This window comes from Leptonychotes weddellii, chromosome 6, assembly GCF_054177405.1.
Source record: "Leptonychotes weddellii isolate Sample4059 chromosome 6, ASM5417740v2, whole genome shotgun sequence".
Classification (NCBI taxonomy): Eukaryota; Metazoa; Chordata; class Mammalia; order Carnivora; family Phocidae; genus Leptonychotes; species Leptonychotes weddellii.
In genome coordinates, this window is record NC_138374.1 from 126,479,073 (window position 1) to 126,493,872 (window position 14,800).

The 14,800-nt window shown below is 38.6% G+C and overlaps 1 protein-coding gene and 1 long non-coding RNA gene across 2 annotated transcripts in view; both read left to right on the forward strand.

Moving 5' to 3' along the window:
- The first annotated feature begins 235 nt into the window (after positions 1-235).
- RRP15 (ribosomal RNA processing 15 homolog) overlaps positions 236-14,800 on the forward strand; it is a 49,530-nt gene continuing 34,965 nt past the window's right edge. The window contains exons 1-2 of the mRNA XM_006738264.3: positions 236-416; positions 12,741-13,015. Coding sequence (XP_006738327.2) covers positions 272-416; positions 12,741-13,015 — 420 coding nt within the window. The 5' untranslated portion in view covers positions 236-271. The remainder of the gene's footprint in view (positions 417-12,740; positions 13,016-14,800) is intronic.
- Positions 8,329-10,402, forward strand: LOC145722368 (uncharacterized). The gene is made up of 2 exons (XR_014146599.1): positions 8,329-10,009; positions 10,060-10,402. It is a non-coding gene; the product is annotated as an uncharacterized LOC145722368 (long non-coding RNA).

The following is a 14,800-nucleotide window of genomic DNA, read 5'->3' on the forward strand; positions in this document are numbered from 1 at the left end:
GTTGCGGCAGTGGTCCAGGGGCAAGAGCGAGCGGGCCGAGGAGTCTGCTGAGAACGTAAGTTCACTAATTCCCACCCCCCGCACTGGAGCGGATTTCAGGTAGAGACACCGACCATTCCGACCTCCCTCCAATTCACAACCTGAGGCTCCGGGCCCGGAACTCCGGGCTAGACGGCCCCGCCCCGGAACCTTGTGTCACCGGAACTAAATGCCGAAGTTCCTTTTGTTACCACCGGTCGCAAGTCTTACTGGTCGCTTCCGGTGAGGAAACATGGCCGCGGCCGTTCGGGACTCACGTGTGGGTGCAGGGAAAAAGCTGAAAAATTCACTGAAGAAGAAGAAGAAGATGAAAATGGTAGCCAGAGCAGTATCTTCGGAGTTGGAAGATGAGGGCAGAGACGCTGCCAACAGTGGAGGTAACGTACTAGGGTTGAGCTGAAAAGAAAGGCCGGGTTGAATTCGCGGGAAGCAGGGAATGCGATTGGCTTTGCTGCAAAGTTTTATCTCGGGTGGCATCCAAGGGGCGACTTTGGCCCAGTGAGAAGGCTTGGAGGTGGTGTTTAGGGAAGGGACGCTTTGAACTTCCACATTCTTTTACTATAGACATTGTCACCGTCACTGTTACTGATTAAAAGGGATGAAAGCAGCAAAAAGGTTACAATGATAGAAGGCAAAATGAGAGGGTATATTTAAAATTACAAGAGTGGGAAAAGTTTCTTAGGGAACGAGGAGCAAAAGGCCAAAAGAGCTGAGAGGAAGATGAATGGTATACTTGACTTTTCTTGTGTGGTACGTTCGTGACTCTGGGAGTCAGAGACCTGATAGCAGTGAATGAAAGAAGAGGACGTGGTTAAAGTAGAATAAATAAAAGTATCAGTTGATCTCTCAGAGACGCTTGTTAAAGGAAGGAAAGATATTTTGAGGCCTTCAGCCATGATGTGACCATGCTGCTCCTCTTTACCATCATTCTTGGCATTAGCTTCTTAGGTTATAAGGAATTTGAGATGACCCCTGACCTTCTAATGTTCCAGTTATTGCTCCTTAATACTAGCTAGAGCTTTGTAACAGCCAGAACTATTCTTTTATAATGGACCTCAGATCATGAGAGTTATCTGCTCAAGATGGTCCAGTGGCTTCCCATCTCAGATTAACATCCAGAATCCTTAGACTGTATGATGTAGCTCAGGTCGTTTTTTCTCTCACAGTTTTCTACTCTGCCCCCTACTAACTACTAACTGTAATCTAACCACATTGATATCCTTGGGGTTTAACACATCAAACAGGCTCCCACACCAGGGTTTCATCACTTGCTGGCTTCACTGCCTAGAGTATTTTTCAAATACTTGCATGGCTCTCTCTTCCTGACTTCCTTCAATCTCGGATCTAGTGCTTTATCTGCAAGACTTGACCCTCATCACCCTATGTAATGTAGCATCACTACTCTTCTTACCTCCCTACCTTCACTTTTGACTAATCCTGCTATATTTTTCTCAGTGTTTCCCAAATCATCTGGCATGTTATATAATTGCTGTGTGTTTCTCCCAGCTGAAATGTAAGTTACGTAAGAGTAGAGATGGCTGTATCCCAGTATCTAAAACAGTTCCTGCTGCATAGTGGATTTTTCACAGAAATTTAAGTAAATGAATGGGTAAATCTGGACTTCCAGAATCAAGAAGAAACTGTCATGTGCTAGCTACTGCAGTCCCTAGGTAATTACAGTCCTCATCCGCTTCCAGAGTAATTAAGAAACACAGTCAATTTGTTGAGCAGGAATTAGAACTTCTGATTCTGCTATTTCCTGAACTCAATAGACTAGTTCATGTGGGGTTGTCAGGGAAAGAAGCAGTACTACATTTGAAGCAAAATACCAGTACTGCTTACAAATTTAAGTGGAAATTAGATTTCTCTCTTTAAGTACTGAATAATTCCAAGTTAGAGCTGTTCTGACTTTTCAATGCAGTATTGTCAATGCTGACCAGGTTCTAAGGTTCTCTTGCTATTATAGATAAGTTACATTGCGGATTAAGGGTTTTGGGTACTATGGAAACCTAATTATCCTTTAGGTGGATAATTTACCCTGTGTTGAGGGACAAAGGATAAATAAATTTCCGCCCTAGAATTATAGTCTTAGGGAAGATAGATATTCAGCACAGGACTGTAAAAGTAGTTATTACAATCATGGTGCAATTAAAATGGTACAAATGGAAACAGAGAAATCCATATCCTGTAGAACCCAGCTTAGGCATTGCTTTCTTCTGTCTTACACATATTACTCATAGTATGCTATGTTATTATTTTATTTTAACATACCTTTCTCCTTATAGATATAGATTCCCCAAATGCTGGAACTGTGTCTTATTTATTTCCATAGGGCCTTCCTTGCACATTTTAGTATTAAGTACATTTTCTTGCTGAATAAATGAATGAGGTGGCATTTCATCTAGGCCTTAGAAGGGTGAATAATTTTCTAAGTCTGGGGGTTCGAGAAGACAGGTTTCTCAGACGTCCAGAGAAAAGCACCTACAATGGCATGCAGCCTCTTAAAATGCATGGGCTATTTAGGACACCGTGAATTATCTGCTGTGGCTCTAGCTTCCAGAGAAGTTACTGACGTGAAACCGGGAACAGAGGGTAAAGCCAGATTGTGAAGAGTCTTGTGTGCCGTATGAAAGAGATCGGCGTCTCCATTTGTGGACAGTAGGGAACAGTTGAGAACTTTTAAGGAAGAGAGAGACACGTGTTTATTCATACCGCTGGCGGCTGTATGGCGGCTGGCGCACGGTGCCAGAACCGCTGGTGGGCCCTGGCAAACCTGTTCCGCGCCAGCACCAGTGCAGGATTGGGAGGGGGAGCCACAGGGCTCCACCTGAAATGTTTTTCAGAAGAAAAACATTCAGTTTTCCAAATAACCTACTTAGAAAAAAAACTCATAGCACCATAAATTTTGGGTGTGCTCTACTGTTAGAGGAATTCGATAATAAGAGCTATATTTTTTGAGCTTTTGTATGTACTGTGTGCTGTTCTAAGCTCCTCATATGTGTGCCATTTCAGTGCTGACAACAACCCTATGAGACAGATTCTGTTATTCTCATTTTACTTATGGGAAGCTGAGGTCCAAAAAGGTTATAACTTGCTCAGCCCAGTACATAAGCTGCTCAGCAGGTTGATAAATGACACAGCCATTATTGAAGTTTGGCTGTAGCACCTGTACTCTTTTTTTTTTTTAAAGATTTTATTTATTTATTTGAGACAGAATGAGAGAGAGAGAGAGCATGGTGGGGGGAGGGTCAGAGGGAGAAGCAGGCTTCCCGCGGAGCAGGGAGCCCGATGCGGGACTCGATCCCAGGACCCCGGGATCATGACCTGAGCCGAAGGCAGTCGCCCAACCGACTGGGCCACCCAGGCGCCCCTATTTTTTTTAATTTTTAAAAGATTTATTTACTTATTTTAGAGAGAGAGAGAGTGGGGGAGGGTCAGAGGGAGAAGCAGGCTCCTGGGCCACCCATAGGCGCCCAGTAGCACCTGTACTCTTGACCACTACCCTTCTTCTGTTCACTTTCTTGTCTGTATCCTTTAGGTTCTGACTTAGTTGTCTCCAGCCACTTTTTCCTGCAGGATTTAGACTGTAGCTCTGCGAGAGATAAATTATAAAGGGCCTTTTATTTAATAAATTCAATAATGTAGGTCCGTTGGTTATAAGACGGGACATCGTCCTTTTATCTAATTCAGAATTTGTTATTTAATATAAGAATCTGCTGTTTTCCTCTTATGAAATCAGTTATTTGAAACGTGACCGATGGAAACAGCATTTGTATTTCAGAATTTGTGTATATGTGGCCTTGACAGAACTAATACATTTGCAGAGAATTTCAGAGAATGGATGCTGAGAAACTATAAAGGCAGAAGATTAAATCTGGTTCAGACACATCAGTGAATCAGTGTGCAAATTACAGGCTTATTATTAAAGTGAAGTGTACTGGCTCGTTTTATCCGGAAATTGAATCAGAGGTTTCTCTTTGAATTTTAATGGGATCCCAAAAATGGATAGGGATGTGCCTTATCATATGATCATTTGAAAGCAAATTCTTTTAGCAAAATATTACTTAAATTTCATAGAAAACACACAGGTTAAACCCATGCATTGTTTGAACTTTTCCTCTTGGCTTTAATTTTTATTTTGATACATTATGTAAGAAAGGTGTAAAAAATGATGCTTTTACGAGTGTAAAACTCTCAATTACTGTTTGTCAGACTTTGCAGAAATTTCCTAGTTCTTAGGACGTCTGGGTGGCTCAGTCAGTTAAGTGTCTGCCTTCAGCTTAGGTCATGGTCCCGGGGTCCTGGGATCCAGTCCCGCATCAGGCTCCTTGCTCAGCGGGTGGCCTGCTTCTCCCTCTGCCTCCCACTCCCCCTGCTTGTGCGCACGCTCTCTCTGTCTCTCTGGCAAATAAATAAAATCTTCTGAAAAAAAGAAATTTCCTAGTTCTGTTAAGAAAGACTTTGTCAGCTTTGCTAACAGCTGTATCAGAATTTGGCATAGAACCTGATACACGGTATAGTACTCTATCCATTTAGTCACTGAATAAATTGGAAATTGCTCTTAATGTGATTTTTACACTTTTCTCATGTACTAGGTATTGTTGAGGGTAAAATCAACAGAACTTGTATATAATGTAAACTTACATGATAGTGAAATGGTTCAGACTGAATTTTAGTAAATTGTAACACTCTTCAGTAGGATTTGAAATTTGGTCATAGTAATATCACAAGTGATCACAGATCAGAGATATGTGGAAGGTAAAATGCTACAGTTAGCATTTTATTTTTTTCTTTAAAGATTTTATTTATTTATTTGACAAGAGAGAGACACAGCGAGAGAAGGAACACAGGCAGCGGGAGTGGGAGAGGGAGGAGCAGGCTTCCCGCTGAGCAGGGAGCCCGATGCGGGGCTCGATCCCAGGACCCTGGGACCATGACCTGAGCCTAAGGCAGATGTTCAATGACTGAGCCACCCAGGCGCCCCTACAGTTAGGATTTTAAGTAACAGATAAATATCAGGTGTTATGAAGAGGATGATGACACCCCTATTTGAGTTAACCTTGAACTGCTCAGATTTATTGAATTGATACCTTGTTGCAGGTTTTGATACAATGTGTAATTGGTTCTTAAGTTTGTATTTTTTTTAAGACTTTATTTATTCATTTGACACACAGAGAGAGAGAGAGAGCACAAGCAGGGGAAGCAGGCAGAGGGAGAGGGAGAAGCAGGCTCCCCAGTGAGCAGGGAGCCAGATGCAGGGCTCTATCCTAGGACCCTGGGATCATGACCTGAGCCGGAACTTAACCGACTGAGCCACTCAGGTGCCCCTTAAGTTTATATTCTTAAAGCATACACAGGCACACATAGCCTCCCTGGTCAGTAAATCAACTCAGGTGAGGAAGTAAACAGTGGTTGATGGTATCAAGTATTATGAAAGAGAGGCTGATAACCTCTACCTCTGAGTTATCCTTGAACTACTCAGATTTATTGAATTGATGCAGTATTGAAGGTTTAGACACAATGCTGACTTTATTCTTAAGCTTGTAGTCTTAAAAAAAAATCTGTAGTCAGTAAATCAACCCAGATGGAAAAAGCCTTGGTCATTATCCAGTGCCATGATGTGACCAACCCTTTCCTCATAGCTTGTGCCCATCTGACTATAAACTGGTAGAGAAGAATGGTAATTTCATGTTTTCTGAATCGTTCTTTTCACATACATGAAAAATGGCCATATGCTTCTAACATAAGACTTGATAACAATCCAGTTTAGAAGGTCCTATGAGCTATCACTTTGTTTTTGATAAACTACAAAGCTGTGTTTTAGATATAATAATGCAGCAGATAAATGTGCTTTTCATCAAACTGTAGCTTATAGCCTCTTTCATCATTTAAGTTACTTAAAATAGCAAAGGAACATGTCTAAGAAATGAAATATATCATAGTCCTACTTGATTGGTTTAGCAATTTATAGGACAGACTCAGGAGACAGACTACTTTCAGGCTCTGTGCTTTGGCTTGCCTAGATGGCACATGTAGTCACATCTTTTAATTTGTCTCATAGTAGCACTTTAATTTTCATTGTGAGTATTTTTATGGAAAGCTGGGATAACTTCATTTTTTTCAAAGGTAAGTGCTTTTAAATAAAATTTAGAACATCAATTTGATTATTCTCAATTTTTTTTTATTTTTATTTTTTTAAAGATGTTTTTATTTAGGGGCACCTGGGTAGCTCAGTCGGTTAAGCATCTGCCTTCGGTTCAGGTTGTGATCCCAGGCTTCTGGGATCGAGCCTCATGTCAGGCTCTCTGCTCAGTACGGAGCCTGCTTCTCCCTCTCCCTCTGCCTGCCGCTCCCCCTGCTGGTGTGCGCATGCGCTCTTTCTCTGTCAAATAAAATCTTAAAAAAAAAAAAGATACCTTTATTTAAGAGAGAGAGAGGGAGGGAGCACAAGCAGGAGGGTCAGAGGGAGAGGGAGAGAGAATCTCAAGCAGACTCTGCATTGAGTGTGGAGTGTGACATGGGGCTTGATCTTACAACCCTGAAATCACAACCTCGGCTGAAACTAAGAGTTAGACGTTCAACCTACTGTGACATTCAGACACCCCAGAATATTCTAAATTTAGTAGTAATGGGCAGGAAAGATCATGTGGCTTGAGCAGAACAAGTGATTTATAACTGGAATGGGGAACAGTAGTTTCAGAGCTCTTGATAACTAGGGCAATGTGCATTCTTAGGCAAAATCAGAATGGGGGTGAGGAATGGGCTCTTCTGGTTAACTGAGGCTTACATAGAAATTTCTTTTTAATTCAAGCTTTCATAAACTATTAATGACTATTTTCTGCATTCATTCAGTACATGTTAATCTTAGTTGAATCCTTGATTCAAAGCTTTCTAGTGCCTCAGAGGTCAGACAGCCTTATTGCTCTGCTCTGTTAACTTTGTGACTTTGGGCATATTTCTTTAACTTTTTTAAGCTTCAGAATTGTTACCTGTGTAAATAAATAAGAGCAACTCATAGAGTGTTGTGAGGATTAAATGATAATGCATAAAAAGTGTTTTATATAGTAGCTTGCTCTAACTACATGTTAGCTAGTTAGTATTGTCAATATTTTAGAGTACTTTGAAAAGTTGTGGGACACAGAGCACCTTGTTGGCTCAGTTGGTAGAGCATGTGACTCTTGATCTTGGCATCATGAGTTCAAGCCCCACATTGGGTGAGGAGCTTACTTTAAAAAAAAAAAAAAATTGTGGTGCAGTATCATTGATCACTTCTAAAATAAAGTCAAAGGTAGCCTACCTGCACTTCATGATTCCCTGGACATGCGTTATAGGCTATAACCAAGACTGTAGATAGAATTACAATGGAAGTGAAATTCCTTTTACCACCTTTATTTTGGCATCCTTTTTTAGTCTTTTGTGATCTCCCATCCCTGGTCTGTCATCTGGGTTCTCAGCATCCTTGTCTGTCATTTATTTCATGTCTAATATGTACCAAGTCTGTGTTAAGTTCTTTTCATGTGTTATCTGATTTAATCATCATAACAACCCAGTGAGGTAGATAACTATTTTCATGCCTATTTTGCTACAAAGAAACTGAGACAAAGCAGAATTAGGTAACTCACCCAAGCTAAGACTGTTGGAAAGTAGTGGAATCAGGACGTAATGCCAAGTCTGTCTGATTTTATAATCTGAGCTCTTCACCCTTCTGCTCTAACTAGCTGGTCAACCAAAGCTTCCCATACAGCACCTCACACTTCTTGCAGATTCCAACTACCAGAGGTATTCCTTATTCATTTCGCCTCCACAATGACATTAAAATTCTTATTGTGTGTGTCTCTGTGTGTGGTATGTAATCAGCACTTAAATGTTTACTATGGGCTAGGCACTCTTTTAAGAACTTTAATATATATTAACTCATTTAATTGTCACAAAACCAGAGTGAAGTTAATACTATTTTATTGCCATTTTTACAGATGGGGATTTTGTATCTGGAGGTGAGATTGGATTCAGGCAGCCTGACTTCTGTGTTCATACTCTTTACTACTAGCTGATCTCTACCAAGTTTTTATGAGGAATTCTGTTTGAGTTATGAGTTATTCTAAAGGTGTGAAATAAGTTAAATGTTAACCAATAACCTTAATGCTCCCAGATGGTATTTGTATTTTAAAAGAACAACCTTCTTAATCCAGTAGAGAAACTTTTTAAAAGTAAGGGCCTAAGGTAAGAGAAAAGCACTAGCAGTTTGGCCTCTTACTGGAAAAACACACCTATAGTGCTGTAATTTTAAACCGCTTGGTTTTAATTTGGGGGTTAATGTGCATATTTTATTTCTTGGATCGTAAATCAGACCAGCATTTTTATAAACCAGCCAGCTTTTTAAACTCAGTTCTTACTATCCAGTTTCCAGATCCGGTTTCAGCCAGTCTGAACTTCTTGTCATTTCATAAACATCTCACCTTCTTTCATATTCCCATGCCTTTGGACGTACTGGTTTATTCTGCCTGGAATGCCCATCATAATGATGATTATCATAATTTTAATTTTTATACAGGGCATTGACTCAGTCAGATCTAGAGAGTTTTTGGTTGTAGATTTAGTGATCATCCCCACCTGTGTCTTTCAATTCACTTGGGTTGTGGAATCTTACTTCTTTGGCCTCCTCCCTTCTCTTGTCATTCAAATCCCTGCTTTACCTAAGAAACAACTTTAATATCATCTTTGTAAAAGATACCCCCAAACAGTCACCCTTTCTTCGTTGCCTTTTTTTTTTTTTTAGAAGAGCACTGACAAATTTTGCATATTGTAAAACCAAATTTTGTGGTTGGTTAACTGATTTATCTACCCTACTAAACATAAGACCATCTTCAAGGAGAGAAACCTAGACTTAGATTTTTTGTTTTCCCCTTCCCCATCATTCATGAGTGCTCAGTAAATATTGAAGGACTGTGAGTCTTCTTAAAACTTTATCCCACTTTCTAGCCAACAGCTAACTATATCTGGGACAAATAATAAATTTGAAAGGGAGCTGGAAGTTTGGGGAAAAGGCAGCGGGAGATGGGAAATGCCTACGTCTACCACAGAATCTTAGAAGTCTAACCCTGCCCTGCCAGTATGGTAGCTGGTAGCACTAGCCACATGTGGCTTTTTTTTTTTTTTTTTTTTTTTTTTAAGTAGGCTCCACAACCAGCGTGGAGTCCAATGCGGGGCTTAAACTCAAGACCCTGAGATTAAAAGTCAGACTCTTAACCGACTGAGCCATCCACGTGCCCCCACATGGAGCTTTTTAAATTTAAAGTAATTAAAGTGAAAAATTCAGTTCCTTGGTTGTACTGGCTGCATTTGAAGTATTCAGTAGGCTCTGATACCCAATGGCTAGTGGGCAGCTTTGATAATAGAACATTTCCATGAATGCGGAAAGTTATATTGGAACCATTAGTTATTGCTTCCAGTAAGTGTTCTTTGTAGCCCTTCCTTAATTTCCAGATTCCAAAAATAGAATGCAAACTTCGAGTTAATGTTTAAGATAACACAGAAGGCTTCAAAGGAATCTTTTACTTATCTGGTGCCCTGGATATATGCACTTAACTTCTGTTGTTAAAGATCAGTTAGTAGAAAATTTTAAAAAAATCTCATCTTCATAGGATACAGTAAAATTTTAAGAACCAGTTCTGCTTTCTGATTGGTTTTATCTTTGGTATCCTAGAAGTAAATCCTGGTTTTTAGTACGCTGGAGGACCTCATAACATTGGCATTTTTTATTTATATAAAATGTGATCATTTCCATTTGCAGTGAATGTCAGACTCCTCTGAGCTAGAACGTCTTTTAAAAAGTCAAATAAAAATTATGAATTTAGTGGGTTCTTTTCGAATTTGTTGAATTGGTTTATGCAGGTTGTATAAAAAGGTATTCTAAGACTTTTCACGGATTTATTATGTGCCTATAATATGCATATTGTGGTAGTCAGTCTGGGTAAGAAACATACCGAGAAAAAGACCCAGCGTTGGTGGTATAGTGGTGAGCATAGCTGCCTTCCAAGAAAAAGACCCAAAGTCTGGAAGTGGAGAATTGGGGTAGCTCATACAGTTGTAAAGTCTCGTGGCTGCCTCTACAGTGCAACTGAGAAAGTGAAATTGTTGCCGTTTGTGTGCGAATGCATCAGGACAGAACACTAGATGTCAGTATTGTAGTTCTGACATTTTACCAGGGACTGGTGAAACCTGTTTTTGATCAGCCAGGTATTCTTCATTCACACAAACATTTAAGCTGTTATGCCTCTTTACATTTAGAAAAATTCTTACTACAAGAAGCACTTGTCAAATAATTGTTTATTTTGTTATTAATACGTGTGCAATGCTGCTGACTCTGAGAAATAAGATGTATAATATTAACATCTTTATTTTTCAGATAATTACATTCTCCAAACTTTGCTTCTCAGTGTATTTTCCAGAAACCTTGGTCTGAGGAGGTGCTTCTGAGGGAAAAATTGTGTGACTCTGAAATCTGGTATATAGTAGACACTCAGATTCATTGAATTGAATGATAGTGCTAACAGCTTTTGTTTGGCAAAATCTGGATTTTTTTTTTAAGATTTTATTTATTTATTTGACAGAGACAGAGAGAGAGAGGGAACACAAACAGGGGGAGTGGGAGAGGGAGAAGCAGGCTTCCCATGGAGCAGGGAGCCTGATGTGGGGCTCGATCCCAGGACCCTGGGATTATGACCTGAGCCGAAGGCAGACACTTAAGGACTGAGCCCCACCCAGGCACCCCAAAATCTAGATACTTTTAAAAAATACTTTATAAATAATAAAGTTCTTAAATCACCTGTATTTGCATGTCAAAGCCTAGAATCATGTGTCCTCAGATTTCTTAAATTTACCCAGCATGCAGGATATAGAGAAGGCTTCAAATTAAATATGTGGCAAATGAGTTTCTGTTTAAAACTTTTTTCTCTTTACTGAGAAATGTGCAGCACATTAGAGCAGTGGAATTATTAGCAATTTCCTTTACTTTTTGATAACACTGACACACTTTTATCACACTTTGAAGATACTTTATTTTTACTTATTTGCTTGAGGTTCATTTTTTCTATATCTATAAAATGTTTTATATGTCTTTATTTGCTGTTTTCTAAGGTTATAAATTTTTATCTTAAATGTATTAAATATTAAGTTTTACATATTTTTCATTTCATGAATTTCCAACACTTAAAGGTATCGTGCAAAAGTAATAGCAAAATTGCAGGTATTATAATGATTAGCTAAGTCAGATCTTTCTGGCAGTTCTCTCTTACTTCATGATTTACAGTTGAGAGACTAGAGAGGATCACTCAGACATTAACAGCCGACTGTACATTCAGCTCCTTTCATTTTGGTCATGGCAGTAAGCTGAATTAAGGGGAAAAAAAGGCTGAAATGTTATTTGAAAGCAGAATATGTACATTTCATTGAAATTATTTAAAGAAGAAAGGGGGCCTTAGAGCTGACGAGCAGGTACATTATTCTGAAGTAACAACAAAAAACCGTCAGACTTCTTAGAAGTAGAAGCAGAGGTTGTGGTTATAATGCTTAGCTTTGGTATGCGCAGCTGGACCCAACATAGGCTCCCTGAAGGGCAGTGCTTTGTTAGCTCCTCTGTTGCTCACTAAGAAACATTCCAAGTTACTAAGCTCTTGGGCGATTTTCTCCTTTGAAGTAGTTCCTAATAAGTTCCATCAGCTTCTGAAGAACAAAACAGAAGCTGTCCAAAAGGCTCTGGACCATATAGATGTATGCGAACTGTGCTGGCTGCTTGTGGTCTTGTTGGTAAAGTACAGTGAACTTCAGAAGTTGAGAAAGGCCACAAAACTTAAACTACAAAAGCTTCTCAACGAGTTGATTTTCAAGCAAGGCCACTGACTAGACTCTTATTTCTGCCAAGCCGCTGACCCCAGCTATTTGAACCTTATAAGATGAACTAGCTGGCAAATAACCTGTATATGCTTTTTTCGGAGGTTGTGCAGGATGCAATTCCAACAGTACACTTTTGTATCTGCAACTCAGAACTTGATAGTGTCATTTGGTCACCCAGCTGTGCAGTTGAATCTTTAGTATCTTGGGCAGATATTACTTGATTATTTTTGAAGAATGGTCAATACCTAATTTTATAATGTTATATACAAATTCTATAAAAGGAGGCTGGGTTTTTTGTTTGTTTTGTTTTTTAGACTTTTCTGTACACAAATTCAGAGTTTTAAATATCTGGGTCAAATCCCTAGAGAGGTTATTCTGACTTCTCTGTACCATGGAAACGTTTTCTTGATGGATTAAAGTTTTTTGTTAATCGTTTTAAAAATAATTTTCATTAGTCTCTTATTAAGTAGTTTAATGGCACAAGTAAGGCCCATGGACTTGAACACACCCTACACTGCTCCCATGTTGGCATCTGCTGCCCCCTTGACAATAGGAGGTTGTGTGGGCTGTTGGATTTGTTTCTGCTGCTTGGGTCCTGGGTGCTGAAGGTCTCTGGGGGCTGATGGCAGTAGGATGGAGGGCCGTCTTGCTCTCTGCTATTACTGTAGCTGTGGAATTCACAAAGTTCCCCTCTTGTGAAAATGAAGACAGATGGAGAACTGTTAGCTTTTTGACAGGTCCTGGGGGTCTGGCATGGCCTTGACAGCCTCTTCCTCCAGTGTTAAAGTTTAATTTGTTTCTACTCTTAGGTTCTGTAAGAAGCTGTGGATCAGAAAAGGATGCCTTTTCTTCAGATGATGAAGCAGTGGAAGCTGACAATGAAGATGAAGTTGAACCGTGTGGCAATGGAAATGAACATGCAGCTGAAGCTAGTGTTGGAACTAACGTGGGCTGGGCGGATGCCATGGCTAAAATTCTTAACAAAAAAACTCCTAAAAGTAAACCCACTATTCTGGTCAAAAACAGAGAGCTGGAAAAGGAAAAAGAAAAGTTAAAGCAAGAGAGACTAGAGAAGAGAAAACGGGTGTGTCTTACCAGTTGTTTTGTAGATTAGATTGTTTGCCTAGTCTAGTCAAGTTCCTATCTGTACCAAATTGTTCCTGGCAATGTTTGTCCAATTATCATTCCAGTTTTTAACTTGCTTTTTTACGTAGGGGTGAATAACCAAGCTTTTGTACAGAGGCCTAGTCTAAATTACTTCATTGAGCATGTTCACTTTTTAATCATCTAAGCAAAGAAATAGAAATTAAACTACTGAAAAATTTAGCCTTTTAAAATCAAGTAAATTATACATGTGGCTGTGACTCCTGGATCTAAATATTCAATTTAGCTGTCCATATGCTAACATTATTAGATTCTGAACCAATAGAATCATGTTAGTTACTTTTTACTAACAACCTATTTTGTAATACAAATCTGTGAAGATGTCAGGGATTGGTTGCAGTTCTGAAAATGGACTGTTTCACTGCTGGATAAAGTCGAATTCATTATACCTTTTAAATCACGGATAGAAGTTAGACTAGGACAGTCTGCTGCTTCAAGGCCAAAAGTTGGACTTCAGTTTGCTGTTGTGTTTCATAAGAATAAAGAAACAATAATAAGGTTTTTAAATCCCTTATACTTGATGAAGCATTTCTATGTCTAAAAAAAATAAATAAATAAAAATAAAATAAAATACTTGGTTAGTGAAATAAATACCATTTTTTAATGAAAGAAAAATAACTTTCTATGATCATACTGACAATATAAAAGTACTGATTTCCAAGAGGTACTTTCTAGGTAAAATGAAAGGAAAATAGATTTAGATTGACATATATTTCCTTTTAAGGAATATATTTCCTTTTTATATATGAGGCATATATTTCCTTTTAATTTCATCATCCCCTTATCTTGTTTCAAGGTGAATTATTTTCTTTGTTCCAAATACTAGTACTCTGTGCAAAAGGCTGTATGAAGATGGAACTTTTTAAGTGTTGCTTTTAGAAACAGAACATGCTGTACTACTCAGTTATTCTCATTTTACTTTAAGATAAATCTTACTGATAACTTTCAACTGAAAATTTGAATCTTCATCATCTGGCAAAAGCTGACAGAAGCTTTAAAAATATCAGAATCCTTAATTACCTCTAGTCCCAGTGTTCTAGTCAAAGTAAGAACACTTTGAAGCCAAGAAAAATGAGTCTGTAACTCTAGGGCAGTCCTTTGAGTGCTGGGGATGATACTGTTCACATAATGCATGAAAACACACATGTTGATACCAGAAACAGGACACAGTCACTACAAATGCTATTATATATTCCTGAGTAGAGTCTGTGTAAATTATCATTGTTTTTTTACTGTTAAATATTATCAGTTTCCAGAATATCAAGTACTTATTTCTGATCATAAGTATAAAAATATACTTCAAAGTTAAAAATTATTTTGGGATTGTGCATGCCTTGGGTACTACAGATAATGAAGAATCAACTGTTTTAAACTTAAAAGTAAGATTTCTAAATTTCTGGCATAATCTGATAGTGAATTTCATCACTATCACTAATTTACAAAGTAAATTATCTGATTTGGGGAGGAGTCTATTCTTTTTAGAAAGGAATCAGGCTAATCTTTATAGTGAGCAGGAATTTGATTTTACTGTGATTAAACATTTTCATTAATACAAAAATAAGAGATTAGATGGATGCAGAAAAGGAATAGATAAAAGGTGATTTTTTTTTTTCCCCACTGATTCTTATTACTGCCTTTGATGCTCACTAGCTTCCTGGCGATCAGTTCATCATATTCAGTATATTTGATCTTAGGTGATATTTTG